This window comes from Mustelus asterias, chromosome 18, assembly GCF_964213995.1.
Source record: "Mustelus asterias chromosome 18, sMusAst1.hap1.1, whole genome shotgun sequence".
Taxonomy (NCBI): Eukaryota; Metazoa; Chordata; class Chondrichthyes; order Carcharhiniformes; family Triakidae; genus Mustelus; species Mustelus asterias.
This window is the reverse complement of record NC_135818.1, coordinates 10,930,674-10,949,385: the sequence shown is the minus strand read 5'-3', so window position 1 is coordinate 10,949,385 and position 18,712 is coordinate 10,930,674. Positions and strand designations below refer to the sequence as shown.

Genomic DNA, 18,712 nt, shown 5'->3' with positions numbered 1-18,712 from the left:
ATTTGACGATCAACCATTATCATAATGAATGGTGGAGCAGGCTCGAAGGGCTGAATGGCCTCCTCCTGCTTCTAGTTTCTATGTAACTAAAAGATAAACTGAGTGGTGACCTGATAGAGATTGTTACAATTTATGAAGGTGTTTGATTGGGTAAACATAAAGATTTCCACTTGTGAACAAATCAAAAACAAGGGGCCATAAATATAAAATGGTCGGCACGGTAGCACAGTGGTTAGCACTGCTGCTTCACAGCTCCAGGGCCCTGGGTTCGATTCCCGGCTTGGGTCACTGTCTGTGTGGAGTTTGCACATTCTCCTCGTGTCTGCGTGGGTTTCCTCCCACAGTCCAAAGATGTGCGGGTTAGGTTGATTGGCCATGCTAAAATTGCCCTTAGTGTCCTGAGATGTGTAACTTAGAGGGATTAGTGGGTAAATATGTAGGGATATGGGGGTAGGGCCTGGGTGGGATTGTGGTCGGTGCAGACTCGATGGGCCGAATGGCCTCTTTCTGTGCTGTAGGGTTTCTATGATTTCTATGAAATAAACCAGAGAGAAATTCAGGGGAAACTGACGGGTAAGATATGGAACTCGCTACCATGAGTGGTTGAGACAATTTGGATAGTATTTCTGGGGATACTAGAGGAGAAAGTCATGGAAACGTACGCTGAAAGAAATCAGATTAAGGTGGAAGCCTCTTGTGTAGCACGAATATTAGCATAGAATTCCTTTTAGTTTCCTGATATGAAAATTTGATCTGGTAAATAATTAGGTAATACATTTAGAAGGGAAACATGAAGAATGGGAATATACACTTAATAGAAAGACAGAAGGATGTGGATGAGCGAGCAGACAGACCATAAGATTTGATTTATTGTCACATATATTGGGATAGTGAAAATAATTTTTCTTGTGCGCTATACAGACAAAACATACTGTCCATAAAGTACACAGGGGAGAAGGAAAGGAGAGGGTGCAGAATGTAGTGTTGCAGTTACAGATAGGGTGGAAAGATCAGCTTAATATATGTCTAATCGATCTATCATTGTAACCCTCTATTCCCCTATCCATAGAATCCCCAGAGTGCAGAAGGGCATTTGGCCCATCGAATCTGCACCGACTCTCCAAAAGAGCATCTTACCCGACCCACCCAGGGATATGGGCCAAATGCGAGCAATTGGGACTAGCTTAGTGGTTAAAAAAAAAGGGCAGCATGGACAAGTTGGGCCAAAGGGGTTGTTTCCATGCTGTAAACCTCTGACACACCTTGCCGTAACCCTGTGGATTTAACATGACTAATCCACCCAACCTGCACGTCTTTGGACTGTGGGAGGAAACTGGAGCACCCGGAGGAGACCCACATGGACACTTCTCCCTCATCTGCTTGCCTGGCCTTCACCTAACTAACTATATCCTATTTGCTGCAACCGATACAGTATTCATTTTATTCAATCACAAATGAACCTCCACAATGTAAGAAATATAGTCTATATCTTACCGATCTTTTTGTGTTGTCTATGTGTTCTGCCATTATCTCCCTTTTGCTTTGCTCTTAGCTAATCCTTTTGCTGGTCATATTTTCTTGCACTTTTGTTGGTGGGGGAAAGAGATGAAACGTTGTTCAGAGTTCAATGCTCAGCAGAGCAAATATGTTCCCATCCTATTTCCTAATTCCTCCTGCTACTTTGATGTGTCTTCTACCACTTCAACATTCTACTACCCTTCTCACTACTACTAACCCTCAACTCCCAAGACTATACCTATTTGTTACCACAACCCCAGAACTATCCAGTTAATTCTCCCCTACACAACCCTTTATCCATCCTCGCTCACTCCTAAGATGGATGCTGACAGGCCAGAGGGTCTCATTCCCATTCTTCCCCTCTACCACAATCCTATTTTCCTCAAGAGGCTTTCAAAATTATAACAGGATAGCCTACCTGTCTCTTTCGCTGCTAACAATAGCCAGTAAGTGTAGTAATTGTTGTCAAAACACAATAGTCAATTTACACAAGATCCTATAGACAGCAGTAAGGTGAATAACTAGAAGAGAAAATGCTGGAAAATCTCAGCAGGTCTGGCAGCATCTATAAGGAGAGGAAAGAGCTGACGTTGAGTCCAAATGATCCTTTGTCAAAGCTAAGAGGCATTGAAAGTGGGAGATATTTATACTGTAGGGTGGGGGAATGAAAGATGAATCATAGCCACAAAAACAAGTGGAAAGGCTGCTAATGGCAGTCCATAGAAAAGGTGTGAATGGCCAAACGGCAGAGAAGCTGAAAGGAGGGTAAACTGTGACAGATGAAGATGTGAGGGGAGGGGGGAGATGGGTGAGAGAGGGGTAAAATTGAGAAAAAGGGAAGCAAAGGGGGAAGAAAAGGAAAAGGGGGGAAATGGTGGGAGGGAATAAAGAAAAAGGTAGACAACAGTTAAAAATTAAATAAAATGGGGTGAATAACCAGTTAATCCGTTCAATGGTGTTGGTTGCGTGGTAGATATTGGTCAGGTCATTCAGCGTACTCCCCTCTTCAATTGCCTCAAAAATCTTCTGCCTGGATATCTCATTGAAAAGACAAGCTGAGAAATTGGTTCACATTGTGTTCAGCTTTCAAAAGCGACAAGGAATGATGCGCTCATTATGAACCACAGACACACCTTTGTCACATTAGATTAGGCCTCTCCTATCGGTTCAGAACAACTGCCAGAGCAATTAACATAAGGATCCTCCATTTGTTGGGACTGCCCCAATGCCTGACTCGTTCAGCAACCCTGTGTCCCTAAAAGGCATGAAGCAGTGCTGTGCTACTGCTTATAGGTTAGTTCCTGGTTTCTCATTTCAGGGTGTTTTTTGGCTCAGACTCAAGAGAAAAAGATTTTTTTGCTGGTGTTGCAGTACTGCTGGCTGCCTGCTAAATAAGTTGACTGCAGTCGTGGGTCCAGAGACGCCACTTATGTCTTCAGTTCACTATTTTAAAACGTGCTCATCGTCCCGAACACTGCTCAGCTCCCTGAACATTGGCCAGACCAAGGCATTGGGGGGCGCTAGCAGTATCAGGAGGAAGGCAAACTGCATTGGGGTTGTCATTGCACTGGCGTGCTTTGACACTCCACCCAGTTTAGTTAAACCCGGGCTCCTGAGGAAGCTTTACACCTGATAGGGACAAGCTCTATGTACATCAGTGTGAAAGCCTGGCTAAGTAATGGAGACTGCTCATTTTGCACATTGGAGAGGCTATTTCTGAGCAATCAAAAGGTCCTGGTTCCAGCATAAATCGACTCTCCACAATCTCTGATGCCATTGTCACCCTTGGCAGCACTGACCGTCGCTGCTATTAGGATTGGAAGATCTGGATCATGTGAGCCAACAAATGTTAAGTGTGTAATCCAATTATGAGAATTACAATAATTAAAAGGCAAGTAAAAATGAGGTGCTCATTGAAAAGGACCAAAAATACTGTAGTCAAAGTTGGCTGCATACATTTTAAGCTTCCTGCCTCTGAACCAGAGCTCCAGGTTCAAGTCGAACTCCAGACTTGATGGAAAAGGAACACATTCATAACCTGCCCAAGGAGATTGGAAACATTTACAAATCAATGCTCAATGTACACCCATGGCAGGTGTCATGAGTGGGAAAGATACCTCAGCAACCATGGGATGGAAGTAACTCAGAGGCCCAGTATCCAAAACTGCAGGCTACATCATGCATACAAGGAAACATTTCCACAGCAACTCTTCTCTTAGGGGGCAAGTTGGTTCCTTTGGCTGGAACAGATTGGTGTCAATAGCAGAGGGCTTGATTCCTGTTCTAGCTGTGGTGATTCAGGACTTGCCTCCTTGCCCTACCTGTGGTGGTGGTCGTGGCACTGGGGGTTGAACTTTCCTTTGGGCAGAGAACTCAAGGTGATCAAAATGGTATAGTGGATCAGGCATTCAGGCCTATTCACCCAATTTGGGAAAATGCACATGGAATACAAGGGCTGACTTTCTCTGACTACACCATTGCAGAATCAGACCAATAATCCAGTGTGTTTTGAGAGAAGAAATTAATGCAACGGATGTGAAGTCTATCATTGCTATTTACAAACACTTCTAAAATAAGTGTAAATATTTTACTTGCAATTGGTGGAATCTAACAACGAAATCCAGTTGTCATCTCTGTTTATACCAGACCATTATTCTGACTCTCCCACCCCAAAAAAAGGCTATAAACCCATATTTCAGTTGTTGAGGAACAAAAGACTGATGAACACAATATCATTTGTGAAGAGGATCATTCAAACCACTCCTTATGCAATGAAATATCCACAAGTCCAGATGGGAAAAATATGCACTTTTTAATGTATTAAACTTGCAGCTTTTACTGAAGAACTAAATAATGAAATGCAGTTATATTTACCACTGTGAAAATACTCATGGAAATTTAGCTGCAACTTTAAAATAATAATGAAAGATGATGATGGAATAAATGGATATCATGTGCACACATTTATTTTCAAACTACTGCGAATGTAAACAATACAATTCCAACATATTTCCAATAATTGCAAGCACTCTGGTCTCAAGTAAAATACATGAAGTTTCATATTTCTTGAGATTTATTGACTACTTTCTACTTACATCAACCTCAATTTACATGGACAAAAGTCCACTTATGCTATAATAATAGTCAATATACACTGATTAATCAGCACTTGCAACAGAAGGTGACCTTGACATTGACCGAGAGCGAGAACGAGATCTTGGCCGCTCCAACGACGCAGGAGATTTGGACGGCGAGGGCGAACGGGCCTTTTGTTCCCTGGCAGGGACACGAGATCTACTGCGAGAGCGGGATTTACTGCGGCTCCTACTCTTTGACCTACTGTAGGATTTGCGGCTCCTGGAGCGAGATCGACTCCGAGATCTGGAAAACGTACGGCTACGTGAACGCGATCTGCTGCGAGACCTAAACATCAAGGGGAAAGAAGAACTGCCCGCTTAGCCAGTGTTTCTCATCAGTTATTACTCATTAATTTATATTTGCATCTGTGTTTCGGTTTAAAATGCCAACACTACATTTCTGCCAAATTGATTTCCAAAAGTGACATGTTACCCCTTTTCTGCTGTTATTTTGGCAAAATATTTAAGATTAATAAACTTTGTTTTTTACTCCAAATTGTACAAGTTCAATCCTCCTCTCGTCAGTTATAAAACTACGTTTGAAAGCTTGGCCATCTTCCCGAGAAGCAAATACACAAATGTTCTATTCTTGTACCAATTCAGAAATGTGAATTCGTCAGCATGTTAAAGCAAGTCACCAAGTGAAACCAAATAGTTATTCAATTTATAAGTAAAGGAAACAGTGATGTCTCTGTAGCTGATACTTCAAAACAATAATACAATGATCTAACATTTTAGTTGGAAATAAACCGCAGGTGAGACCATTTTATGTGGCACTTACCGATGTTTAGGTTCCTCAATCAGTCTGATCTTTCTTCCATTTATTTCTGTGCCAGAGAGTTTTTCAACAGCATTCTTCAAATCACTATATGAGGCAAACTCAACAACCCTAAAAGAATATTTAATATTTTTTCCATGAAATTCAATGCTTTCCAATTTGAACATATTACTCAGGCACTTCATAAAAATAAATCAAGACAAGTACATCCTAAGCCAAAAGGGGAGCTAACTAAAAGCTTATATAAAGAAGTGGGTTTTACCAAGGGTCTTATGAGAGATGGCGTGGAGAGAATTCCATGTCATAGGGTTTAGATGGCTGATACCAAACAACAATGTTTGCACAAGCAGCCAAAATTGAAGAAATGTAGAGTTCTGGAAGATTAAATGGTTCAAACATGTTACAGGAAAAGGTGAGAGCTTGAACAAGGTTAAGCACTAAGATGTTAGGGGACGAGGAAACAAAGTTGATAGTTGAACTGAACCTGGAAAATAGGATATGGGAAGCAGAGTTTTGGATCAGCTCACGTTTAAGGGCAGAGGATGTGCTGTAGCCAAATCTGGAGGTCACAAAATATATAAATGAGGGATTCAGCAACTGAAGTTTTGAGGCAAAGGACAGGTAATGGAGTCAGCTCTGGAGTAAATAGGACCCAGAGTTGCAAACAGTCTTTTTCAACACAGGATGGTGGCCAGGAAGGAAAGTGAAATCGGCAGTGAAGATATGAAGTTTGTCGTGGAGGGTCAAGGTGCTAGTTTTGATCTTTCCAATATTTAACTGGAGGAATTTGCAGCTCATCTAGCATTGGATATCAGTCAAGCCAGCTGACAAAGACATAGCGGTGGGAATCAGAAGAGGTGGTGGGCCTCAGCATAAATGTGGAACTTGACTGTGGCTACAGATAACATTCCCACGGGCACCATTTAGGTGAGCTCAGTTTGAAAGTTGATTTCAAAAGTGTCATCATGTGCTATAATTCTGGTCCTATTGATGCAAGTCTGAAAATTGTTTTGTGACTGGATATAGAGACTGATTTCTACAAATTTCCCCCAATTATCAAGCTTTTGTCAACACACAAACTTAATTATTTCCCTTCACTTACCCTTCATTCATTTTGTGCCTGTGCGCATCTGCAAAGGTAACTTCTCCAGCCTGTCTCATGAAGTCTTTTAGATCCTATGTAAGATCAGTTGAGTTAAGTAAAAACAAGCCAAATTCATACTTACTCAGTCATCTTCTAACAAAGTTACTACAAAAGAAACCAAAGCTAATTTCATCAAAATTTATTACCTTCCTGTACAATTCCCTAGGCTATTCAACCAGCCAAATGCAAGAAGAACTTGCAGAGGTACCATCACGACTGACGACCCGATGGTGCTCTTCAGCACCCACTCGACGTGAGCCTTCCCGGACATCACCCATCCTAAAGGCGGGCTTTGGCGGTGCCATGGGAACAGGAATTGCTATATCTTGTGTTGTTACCAAGGGCTCCTCACACTTGAAATCGAGCTTCCAACCAAACCTACTAGCGAATTTCTTTCAATCAAGGACCTCATTTTAGAGTCAGCTCTCACAACTCGACTTTAGGACAACTCGTTACCAGCATTTTCAGAGGCGCAGGAACGACCCCGGCACTTAAGCTAGCGCCCACCAATGTTGGTCAGACCAGCATAATACAGATCACCAACTGATTGAAACGTAGGACTGGCAATTCAACTAGGCCCACCAAGAGACCAAGCCAGAGCGATTAGGAAAACGTCACTCGTCACAAGGCCAACGATACGAGAGGCTGGTAAATAAAGGTTTTAATATTTGGTTAAAGTTTGCACATAATTGAACACAGAAACCAAACAAAAAAGTCACATTTAAGGTTTTCAAATAAGCACTTTAGACAAATTACATAATTCTGAATGTTAACTGTTAACACTCCTGAAGTTGCAGTACTTAATGAAAATTTTATAAATGGACAAATTAAAATTAGTTAAGTATTTTGCACCTTCAAATCAATTTCCTTTTACCACTTTTTCCTTCCTTAGGTCAGTCTTTGTGACTTAATGTTTGACAGAGGGAAACCAAATAGGTGCATCTTGGGCCAAGCTTCTAGACAACTTGCCCAGCAAATATTTAAATTAGGTAATTATTTTGTTCAATTGGGCTGACGTTGCTACCAAGCAACGTTTGGGAGGGAAGAAAAATATGTCTATCATGATGCTGATTTCTGACCACTATCAGCAACCTCTGCTAGAAACATGAATATCAGCAAAAACAAAGTCAAGATGGGGCTTGACTGCAATAAATGCCAAGTAGAATTACTTGCCAATGGTGACCATCCAACCTTACATACAAGTAAATACAACTTGGTCAAAGGTTCCGGAGAATCAGTACTCTCCATGGAATCATACCCAGCAAGAGTCACTGGCTTCAGAAGCGAAGAAAAGAAAAACGCGAGGGACAAACGGAGGTAGAAAAATTAATACATCTAAAATTAAGGAACATTCCATCACTGCCTCTAATTTTAGACTTGTTACCAATACTGCACATTTGTCCTTTAAAGGTCTCTAGATAAAAGGCAAACTTTTGGATGACATTAATCAAGGTCTACTGGCAAGAGTTCAAACAAGAGTCAGGTCACAAAGTTTCGGCAGTTTTCCTGAATCCAAATGCTACTGGGAAGACAACAACATGGAATGGCACCTTGTGTTTGTATGAACAGTAGCAGCACCATCTACGAAGTACATCCTGCAGAGGTAATTCTCTTTCAAGAGAAACTCTCAGTTCACCTGCTGCAATCCATTAGTAGTATTCTTTTCCCCACACAAAATGATCACAGAAATTAAGTAGCTAATTCCACATATTCTAGCAGGGCAAGGAAAAGATCAGGTTCCAATCCTCACTTTAGTCCTCAACTGGCAACATAATAGTGCAAGCTCTGAGTAAGATTTTAATTGAAGATTTTCACAGTTCCCGTCTCACAGGTCCTCACCAGTACTGCCATATCCATCTGTTTTTTGCTGCAAAATTCTCAGCTAGCCTTGAAAGTATATTTCATATTAAATTATATTTCCTCTCAGATAATACGGTTCACTGTTATATGCAACATACCTGCCAACTAACTCTTGAAGACAAATTCTCAACAATCAGCCGGTTCTCAGTACGAACTGGAGGTCCATTCCTGAAACAAAGCAAACGAACGGAGATTCATAGCTGTGTTGGAGATTCCTGCGTTCAACTTTGATTGAAATTTAATGCCCATCAGGCAAACTGCCAAGTCACAGATTTTTGCATATGACAATAAAAGATGTTCAACATAACCACTCAGGAACCAATATATTTGTATGCCCTACAAATCACTCGCACTTGTGCTGTGATGAACTGGCATCTCCAGCAATGAACAAATGGAGGTCAATGATGCCAATCCCAAAAGTTAAATGGGAAAATTCACACAGAGGGTGGTGGGCGAGTGGAATCGGCTGCCGTCAGTGGTGGTGGAGGCAAACTCAATAGGGTCTTTTAAGAGACTCCTGGATGAGTACATGGAGCTTAATAGGATGGAGGGTTATAGGTAGGTCGAGAAGGTAGAGATGTGTTCGGCACAACTTGTGGGCCGAAGGGCCTGTTTGTGCTGTAGTTTTTCTATGTTTCTATAATTTTCAGGATTACATTATGAACACGTGGCCTTATAGCAGCATTCAAGTGAAACATATACCTTTAAATCAATTCAAATACTTAATCGATCATGGAAGCACACCCAGCTAACATATGAGAATTTAAAACTGGTGACAATTCCCCATACTCCTCAAATAATTATTTTAAATTTCTAATTTACTCAAATGAATTTTAACGCACTTCATTAGATATAAAGCACTTCTTGGATTTTCTGAAGAATTATAATGTATTCTATAGGATAGTTATTGACTCGAGATAGAGGGCCTTGATATTAATCTTTCCACAACAGGCGCAGGAGGAGTTAAAAACAAGAACATGTTCAAAGGGTGAAAGTTATTAGAGCACCCAAGTATCCACTGTGGGGCTTTTAAGATCATCTTATTTAAATCTGACTCCCACAGTGCCAATGCTGTGTGAATTTCCCAGCAATTGGAGAAAGTGTGATCCCTCCACTCCGATTGCATGGAATAGTGCCCGGCTGTGGTGTGTTGTCGTGGTTCGGAATTTCCAATTGGCCAGTTGAACAGGAAACTGAGTAAAAAACATGAACAGAATCTTGCTGTTAAGCCTGGGGCCTTGTTCAGGGAAGTGAGGGTCATTTTGTATATGGGTTGCTCACGCGTTACATTGAAAATAACCCTCAATGAAATTATCCTCAATTTTTCAATAGCAAAGAAATCAAATTCCCATCAAAATAATAAACCTGTGTGTTTGTTTGCAGCTCCATTTTTATTTTCTCATTCAACCAATAATGTGTTGCTTGTGTACTTGCCCAGCACTGTGACATTTAACTGAACATGGATAACACTGAACAGTTGACTAGCAACATACAAGCTGCCAAGTGCAGCATGAGCATTAAAGAACAGCACAGTGACAACTACAATTAAAACTGGAAGCTAAACTGGACTGCACTTCCTTACATCACAATCAATATCACTTCACCAGTGTAATCCAAAAATATTTTAATATTCAGAAATACACAAAACTTTGTAATGTGCAGCTATCGCATTGAATTCTATGTATTAGTTCAACATGATAAGTATTCTTTACAAGAGCATCTTTATTGTCCTCATTCTGGACCAATGGTTTCTTTCTTTACTACTAGTTACCACCTTCTGTTATTTAATCTCTCCTAACGTCCCCCATCCTATTCCCAGACCTTCCGTTCCATTCAACCATCCCGCTTGCAACGTATAAACCCAATCACATTGTGATGGCACAGTGATTAGCACTGCTGCCTCACAGCACCTGGAGGAGTAGGGTGGCAGTGGGTTAGCACTGCTGCCTCACAGCGCCAGGGACCCTGGTTCGATTCCTGGCTTGGGTCACTGTCTGCGCGGAGTCTGCAAGTTCTCCCCTTGTCTGCGTGGGTTTCCTCCGGGTGCTCTGGTTTCCCCCCTCAGACATGCTGGTTAGGTGCATTGGCCATGCTAAATTCTCCCTCAGTGTACCCAAACAGGCGCCGGAGTGTGGCGACTGGGGGATTTTCACAGTAATTTCATCGCAATGTTAATGTAAGCCTACTTGTGACACTAATAAACTTTACTTTTAACTTCCTTCACTTCCATAGAATTGCATTTAACTTGAAATGTTTCTCTCTGAAGATTCTGACAGACCAGCTGAATTTTTCCAACAATGTTTTTGATTACAAAAACATCAGGATCAGAAATTATGTTCCAATTTTCCACTCTCTTATAATTGGCATTGAGGCCATTTGTGGCACTCTTATTGCTCTACCAAAGTACAGCACAAGCTGGAGATCAAACCTGGGGTTTTGCCTCATTGCTCAGCTTTTCACTGGATCATGTTGGGTGTTTAAATTATCTCACCTTCCCTCGCTCCGTGGACGGCGCGGGCTAAAGCGACCTTGATAGCGCCCTCCTCCACGACCCCCTCGAGGCCGCGCTCTGGCGTGTTCAACTGTAACTCTGCAGGAGCAAAATACCCACTTCATCAAACTCCCCATTTTAATTGAAGAAAGTCACAACTACAAAGCATCCTATTTTGCCAGTTAGTTTACCTTTCGCTGCACAATTCCTTCCCATCCAATTCATAAACAGCATCGTCTGCATCCCTGTGGTCTTCAAATTCCTAAAAATAGGCACAATAGCAATAACATTATGGTTACATTTATGTACACAAGTTGTTTTGTTCCAAAGAGTGTTTCTGAATATTTTATTGGTTAAATTACAATGCTCAAATCTGTTGAGCTGAAAAGCAACCTTACCACAAATCCAAATCCATTCTTCAAGTCAATTTCCTTTATTCGCCCATATCCTTTGAAGAATTTCTCCACATCCCTTTCTCTAGCATGAGGGCTTAGTCGACCAATGAACACACGGGAGCTCATTTTGTCTGGTGGCATTCCAGAAAAAATAAAATTAAGAAACAAGATGAATTAATTTTGGATAGTGAATGGAAAACTGATTTTATACATATTCAGTAGACAAATCAAAATATATCAATATATATTTGCATGGCTCCGAGAGATGACGGAGGCTAACGACAATAAAGGTATGTCATGTCATATAACAGGAAGTAAGGCTGTGTAGACAATGCTTGTGCATCTACTTTTCTCGGCATACAGAAAATTGAGTTGTGATCTAAGTGTAGCGATCAAGATGATCGAAGTAGTTTATAAAGCTAGGAAGTAAAATGATTCCTCCTAGTGGGAGAGTCAGGAGTAAGGGGGGAATGGAACCTTAAAATTACAGGCCGACCAATCGGTTGGGGGTGCTCAGGGGCACTACAGTCTATCATTGCTACAGCAGGGAGTAATGGCCATTTGGTTCAGGAAAAAGTGAAATGGGCAGGTAACATTGTGTACTTCACGCGGTAGATGAATTATAATCGGTGAGTATGAGGAGGAGGAAGAGTGGGCAAGAGTCTGGAATACAATATTGGTAAATGTGGGGTCACCCATTTTGGTAGGAACAACAACAAAATGGACTATTATTTAAATAGTAAAAAATTGCAGCATGCTGCTGTGCAGAGGTGTCCTTGTGCACGAATCACAAAAAGTCCATTTGCAGGTGCAGCAGGTAATCAAGGCGGCCAATGGAATTTTGTCCTTCATAGAGGGATGGAGTTTATAAACAGGTTATGTTGCAGCTGTATAAGGTGCTGGTGAGGTCACACCTGGAATACCGTGTACAGTTTTGGTCTCCTTACTTGAGAAAGGATATACTGGAGGGGGTGTAGAGAAGATTCACTAGGTTGATTCTGGAGTTGAGAGGGCGGGCTTACGAGGAGAGACTGAGTAAACTGGGACTATACTCATTGGAATTTAGAAGAATGATGGGGGATCTTATAGATATGTAAAATTATGAAGGGAATAGATAAGATAGAAACGGAGAGGTTGTTTCCACTGCTGGGTGAAACCAGAACTAGGGGGCATAGCCTCAAAATAAGGGGGAGCAGATTTAGGACTGAGTTGAGGAGGAACTTCTTCACCCAAAGCATTATGAATCTGTGGCATTCCCTGCCCAGTGTAGCAGTTGAGGCTACTTTGATGAATGGTTTTAAGGCAAATATAGATAGATTTTGGAACAGTGAAGGAATTAAAAGTTATTGTGTAAAGGTGGATAAGTGGAGTTAAGTCCACGAAAAGATTGGCCATTATCTTATTGAATGGCAGAACAAGTTTGAGGGACCAAATGGCCTATTCCTGCTCCTAGTTCTTATGTTCTAAGATGTAGAGGTGCTTGAAGCAAAGGTAATAAAGTGGAATGCAACATAAGTAGCGACAAAAATATAGTCATTCAGGATAAGAGGAACAAAACATTCCAAGAAAGAGGGAACAGGAGGAAAAGTTTAGCTGTTCAGGATGGGAAGCAAAGAGAATGAATCAGCCGAAGACTTATAGAACATGGGAGACCCGAGTGAGCAGTAGACACAGACAGTTTGCACTTGAGTGTAGTGGCTTTATGGGATGTGTGTAATGGTGTTATTGAGAAATTTTGAAGTCACTCGCAAATATCTTTGCCCCCACACACTCCCAATGATCTCTCCCTGGATCTCACTTCAGCCCTTCCACGTTTGTTAATTCTGATCTAGCTCGAATGCTGTGCTCAAAGTGGTGGCTTTTAAACATTGTCAATAAAAGTGCTCAAAATGCAAATATAACTCAGCAACATAAGAAACTGCCAATTTTTGCAAAGATCACATGCTGAGGACAGGCGTACAGAGGATGGACCATGGGAAAATAAGAGTGAAATCAAACAGCAACAGACCAATATAGGAGCAACTTGGACTAAACTGGTGCTAATTATTATCACAAAGTAAATCTCAGGGCAGCAGGAACATAAACTATATTTTAAAAAGTATATACTTGTATACAGTGGATTGACTGTGTAAACTACCCCTCAAGTGTCCCAAGATGCAAGTTAAGGGGGATTGGTGGGGAAAGTACACAGGTTTGAGAGGAGAGGACAGGGGTGGGTCTGGATAAGAAGCTCTGTTGGAGAGTTGCTGCAGATTCAATGGGCCAAATGGCCTCTTTCGGCAGTGCAAGGACTCTGATTCTACTTTGTGAAGGGCAAGAAATACATACCAGAGATAAAACAGAACACATACATTTCAACACACAGCTCCCTAATAAAACTGTCAAACCATGGTACAGCCATTCTGCATTGCAGGAGCTGCTTGAGTATATTAGGAATTCATACTGTTTCACATGGAGCCCTTCGCTTTCATGAACAGAATTGCTTAATCAAGCAGCTTGAGTTAACTTTCCATAATGAAGTCCTATGCTGCACTCTGAAATATCCAAACTCAGGAGAAACATGATTTGAAGCAGAGGGTTGGGGAAAACCAAAATGAGCATTTTGGCTCTCATGGGGAGGGAGAGAAGGGCTGCTGCAGCCGGATGGCATCAAGGGAGAGGAGGTCTCCCTGCATAATCCTGATGTGGGCAACGTGGAATGGCCTTTGTGAAAGGGACAGCATGGGGATATGGGGGAGGGGAGGAATGTTTTCCCCAGCCCCATTTGCACAATACAGGAAAGGCAAACCTTAACTACCATAGACCTAAGCCTGCCATCCTGATCCGGGGGGAGACAGCCACACCAACACACTGGCACATGGGGAGAGGGGTGAACAACCCCAAGGGCAAAACTCTTCCACACACCGCGGCTCCAGCCCCCCTCCCCGGGCTCTCGGTTTCCAGGCCCCCCTTACCCCCGGGCTCTCTGCTTCAAGGTTGCCCCTTTTTCCAGGCTCTCCCTTACCCCCCCCCCCGGGCTCCGTTTCCAGGCTCCCCCTTACCCGCCTGGGCTGTTTCCAGGCTCCCCTTTACCCTCCGGGCTCCGTTTCCAGGCTCCCCCATACCCCCCGGGCTCCGTTTCCAGGCTCCCCCTTACCCGCCTGGGCTGTTTCCAGGCTCCCCTTTACCCTCCGGGCTCCGTTTCCAGGCTCCCCCATACCCCCCGGGCTCCGTTTCCAGGCTCCCCCTTACACCCCCGGGCCCCGTTTCCAGGCTTCCCCTTACCCGCCCGGGCTGTTGCCAGACTCCCCCTTACCACCCCGGGCTGTTGCCAGACTCCCCCTTACCACCCCGGGCTCCGTTTCCAGGCTTCCCCTTACCCCCCGGGCTCCGTTTCCAGTCTCCCCCTTACCCATCCAGGCTGTTTCCAGGCTCCCCCTTAACCCCCCCCAGGCTCTGTTTCTAGGCTCCCCCTTACCCCCCCGGGCTCCGTTTCCAGGCTCCCCCTTACCCCCCGGGCTCTGTTTCCAGGCTCCCCCTTTCCCACCCTGGCCGTTTCCAGGCTCCCCCTTTCCCACCCAGGCTGTTTCCAGGCTCCCCCTTACCCGCCCGGGCTCCGTTTCCAGGCTCCCCCTTACCCCCCGGGCTCTGTTTCCAGGCTCCCCCTTTCCCACCCAGGCCGTTTCCAGGCTCCCCCTTTCCCACCCAGGCTGTTTCCAGGCTCCCCCTTACCCCACCCCCTGGCTGTTTCCAGGCTCCCCCTTACCGCCCCCCGGCTCTGTTTCCAGGCTCTCCCTCTCCCCCCGCCGCTCGATTTCTAGGCTCCTCCTTAACCCCTGGGCTCCATTTCCAGGCTCCCCCTTACAACCCAGTCTCCCCGTTACCCGCCCGGGCTGTTTCCAGGCTCCCCCTTACCGCCCCCCGGCTCTGTTTCCAGGCTCTCCCTCTCCCCCCGGCGCTCGATTTCTAGGCTCCTCCTTAACCCCTGGGCTCCATTTCCAGGCTCCCCCTTACAACCCAGTCTCCCCGTTACCCGCCCGGGCTGTTTCCAGGCTCCCCCTTACCCCCCCCCCCCCCAAAGGCTCCATTTCCAGGCTCCCCCTTACCCCCCCCCCCCCCCCCCAGGCTCCGTTTCCGGGCTCCCCCTTATCCCCCCCGGGCCCCATTTCCAGGCTCCCCTTTACCCCCCGGGCCCCCCTTCCAGGCTCCCCCTTACCTGCCCAGGCTGTTTCCAGACTCCCCTTTACCCCCCGGGCTCCGTTTCCAGGCTCCCCTTACCCGCCCGGGCTGTTTCCAGGCTCCCCTTACCCCCCCCCAGGCTCCGTTTCCAGGCTCCCCCTTACCCCCTCCCCCTCCTCCCGGTCTCCGTTTCTAGGATCCCCCTTCCCCCCCCCCGCTCAGTTTCCAGACTCTCCCTTACCCCCCCCCCCCCCGGCTCTGTTTCCAGGCTCCCCCTTACCCCCCGGGCTCCGATTCCAGGCTCCCCCTTACCCACCCAGGCTGTTTCCAGGCTCCCCCTTACCCCCCGGGCTCCGATTCCAGGCTCCCCTTACCCACCCAGGCTGTTTCCAGGCTCCCCCTTACCCCCCGGGCTCCGTTTCCAGGCTCCCCCTTTCCCACCCAGGCTGTTTCCAGGCTCCACCTCCCCCCCCCCCCCAGGCTGTTTCCAGGCTCTCCCTTAAACCCAGTCTCCCCGTTACCCGCCCGGGCTGTTTCCAGGCTCCCCTTTACCCCCCAGGCTCCGTTTCCAGGCTCCCCTTACCCGCCCGGGCTGTTTCCAGGCTCCCCTTTACCCCCCGGGCCCCGTTTCCAGGCTCCCCTTTACCCCCCGGGCCCCGTTTCCAGGCTCCCCTTTACCCCCCGGGCCCCGTTTCCAGGCTCCCCTTTACCCCCCGGGCCCCGTTTCCAGGCTCCCCTTTACCCCCCGGGCCCCGTTTCCAGGCTCCCCTTTACCCCCCGGGCCCCGTTTCCAGGCTCCCCTTATCCCCCCGAGCCCCGTTTCCAGGCTCCCCCTAACCCCCCGGGCCCCGTTTCCAGGCTCCCCTAACCCCCCCGGGCCCCGTTTCCAGGCTCCCCTAACCCCCCGGGCCCCGTTTCCAGGCTCCCCTAAACCCCCCGGGCCCCGTTTCCAGGCTCCCCTAAACCCCCCGGGCCCCGTTTCCAGGCTTCCCTAACCCCCCGGGCCCCGTTTCCAGGCTCCCCTAAACCCCCCGGGCCCCGTTTCCAGGCTTCCCTAACCCCCCGGGCCCCGTTTCCAGGCCTCCCGGGCCCCGTTTCCAGGCTCCCCCTAACCCCCCGGGCCCCGTTTCCAGGCTCCTCCTAACCCCCCGGGCCCCGTTTCCAGGCTCCCCTAACCCCCCCGGGCCCCGTTTCCAGGCTCCCCTAACCCCCCCGGGCCCCGTTTCCAGGCCTCCCGGGCCCCGTTTCCAGGCTCCCCCTTACCCGCTCTCTGACGCAGGTGGAAATAAAAAAACTTCCACACAAAATGGCGCCTCTTCCTCACAGCCAATCAGCGCCGCGTCCTGCGTCACGTCCGGCGTCGTCGCGTCACCCTCTCCGTGCTGACCACGCCCACTCCCCGGCACCAGGCTCCGCCCCTCTCACCCCACTCCCCGTCCCAAATCCCTACCCTTCACCCCAATGTCCTCACCCCCCACATTCCCCTCCCCAACTCTCCCCCCTCCCCAAACTCTTCCCCATCACCACATAAGATACAGGAGCAGAATTTGGCCATTCGGCCCATCGAGTCTGTCCCGCCATTCAATCATGGCTGATATGATTCCTGCCCACTCTCTCCCCTCCCCCCAATCTCCTCACCCTCCCCAATCATCAGGCCCAGTCTCCCTTCCCCACCACCTCACCCCATTCCCCCTTCCAAATCCCCTCTCCCCCACATTCCCCTCCCCCAATCACCATGCCCACTCTCCACATGTTCTCCCCTTCACATTTCCCTCTCCTCACTCCCCATCGCCCCACCCAATCTCTTCCCCACCTCCGCGTCCCCCACAACCCCATCACCACGCCCACTCTCTCTTCCCAGCCTCCCCATTGCCTCAACCAATCTCCTCACACTTCCCACATTCCCCTCGCACTCTCCTCACATTGTCCTTCCCAGCCCCCTCCTTACATCCCCATCGCCCCCTCCCACAACCCCACCCCCCTCCCACATCCCTTCCCCCCCCTCCCACATGCCCATTCCCCCTCACATCCCCATCCCCCCCTCCCACATCCCCACCCTCCCCTCCCATGTCCACATCCCCCTCCCACGTCCCTATCCCCCCCTCCCCTATCCCCCCCTCCCACATCCCCATGTTGCCCCCCCCCACGTCCCCCACCCACCTCGCCCTCCACGTTTCCCCCCCACGTCCCACCCGACGTCCCCCCACCTCGCCTCCCCCACGCCCCCCCACCGCCCCCCCCCCACGTTGCACCCACCACATCCCCCGCACGTCCCAACCCACGTCCCACCCCCCATGCCCCCCCACGTACCCCACCCACCTCCCCACCACATTCCGTCCCCCCGACGCCCCCCCCACCTCCCACCCCTCCTACGTCCCCTCTTCCCGTGTCGCCCCCTCCCGCGTCGCCCCCTCCCACGTCGCCCCTTCCCGCATCGCCCCTTCCCGCGCCGCCCCATCCCGTGCCACCCCATCCCGCGCCGCCCCCTCCCGCGCCACCCCATCCTGCGCCACCCCCTCCCATGCCACCCCATCCCGCACCGCCCCCTCCCGCGCCACCCCATCCCGCGCCGCCCCCTCCCGCGCCGCCCCTTCCCGTGCCGCCCCATCCCGCGCCGCCCCATCCTGTGCCACCCTATCCCGCGCCTCCCCCTTCCGCGCCACCCCATCCCGCGCCGCCCCCTTCCCGTGCCGCCCCATCCCGCGCCGCCCCATCCTGTGCCACCCTATCCCGCGCCTCCCCCTCCCGCGCCGCCCCCTCCCGCGCCGCCCCCTCCCGCGCCGCCCCATCCTGCGCCACCCCCTCCCGCGCCGCCCCCTCCTGCGCCGCCCCCTCCTGCGCCGCCCCCTCCTGCACCGCCCCTCGCCTCCCACACCCCCCCCTTGCCTCCCACGCCTCCTCTCGCCTCCCACATTCCTCCTCGCCTCCCACATTCCCCCTCGCCTCCCACCCCCCCTCGCCTACCACGCCCACCCTTGCCTCCCACGGCTCCCACATCCCCATTTCCTTCCCCTCCCCCATCGCCATTCAGCATGTCCGCATTCCGCCTCCCCCCACCCACTTTCCTCACCCCCCCCTCCCACATCCCCATTTCCCCTCCACTTGCATTGATATAGCACCTTTAATGTGCTAAGATAACCCAAGGCACCTCTCAGGAGCGTTGGCAAACACAAAAAAATTGACTCTGAGCCATCTTTGAGAAGTGATGATGAAAAGCTTGGTAAAAGAGTT

The 18,712-nt window shown here is 48.2% G+C and overlaps 1 protein-coding gene across 5 annotated transcripts; it reads right to left on the bottom strand.

Annotated features, from left to right (window-relative positions):
* Positions 1-4,468: 4,468 nt before the first annotated feature.
* LOC144506939 (serine/arginine-rich splicing factor 5-like) lies at positions 4,469-16,865 on the bottom strand. Of its 5 annotated transcripts, none has more exons than XM_078233340.1 (8): positions 16,745-16,865; positions 11,327-11,454; positions 11,120-11,190; positions 10,929-11,027; positions 8,536-8,605; positions 6,536-6,609; positions 5,437-5,544; positions 4,469-4,941 (listed from the first exon to the last, which is right to left on the bottom strand). In XM_078233340.1, exons 2-8 carry the CDS (start codon positions 11,447-11,449, stop codon positions 4,677-4,679), a joined length of 810 nt encoding a protein of 269 aa, XP_078089466.1. In that variant the 5' UTR covers positions 11,450-11,454; positions 16,745-16,865; the 3' UTR covers positions 4,469-4,676. The 5 variants fall into 5 exon arrangements, with proteins under 5 accessions (XP_078089466.1, XP_078089465.1, XP_078089467.1 ...); XM_078233339.1 differs by lacking the exon at positions 16,745-16,865 and adding an exon at positions 14,365-14,695; XM_078233341.1 differs by lacking the exon at positions 16,745-16,865 and adding an exon at positions 14,121-14,662.
* Positions 16,866-18,712: the final 1,847 nt, after the last annotated feature.

Coding starts and splice junctions, on each gene's coding strand:
- LOC144506939 (XM_078233339.1), bottom strand. CDS start 14,425: ATGGGGGAGCCTGGAAACGGAGCCCGGAGGGTAAAGGGGAGCCTGGAA. Junction 8,606..10,928: donor CGTCCACGGAGCGAGGGAAG/GTGAGATAATTT, acceptor GCTTTGTTTCAG/GAATGGACCTCCAGTTCGTA. Junction 4,942..5,436: donor ATTGAGGAACCTAAACATCG/GTAAGTGCCACA, acceptor CTTGATGTTTAG/GTCTCGCAGCAGATCGCGTT.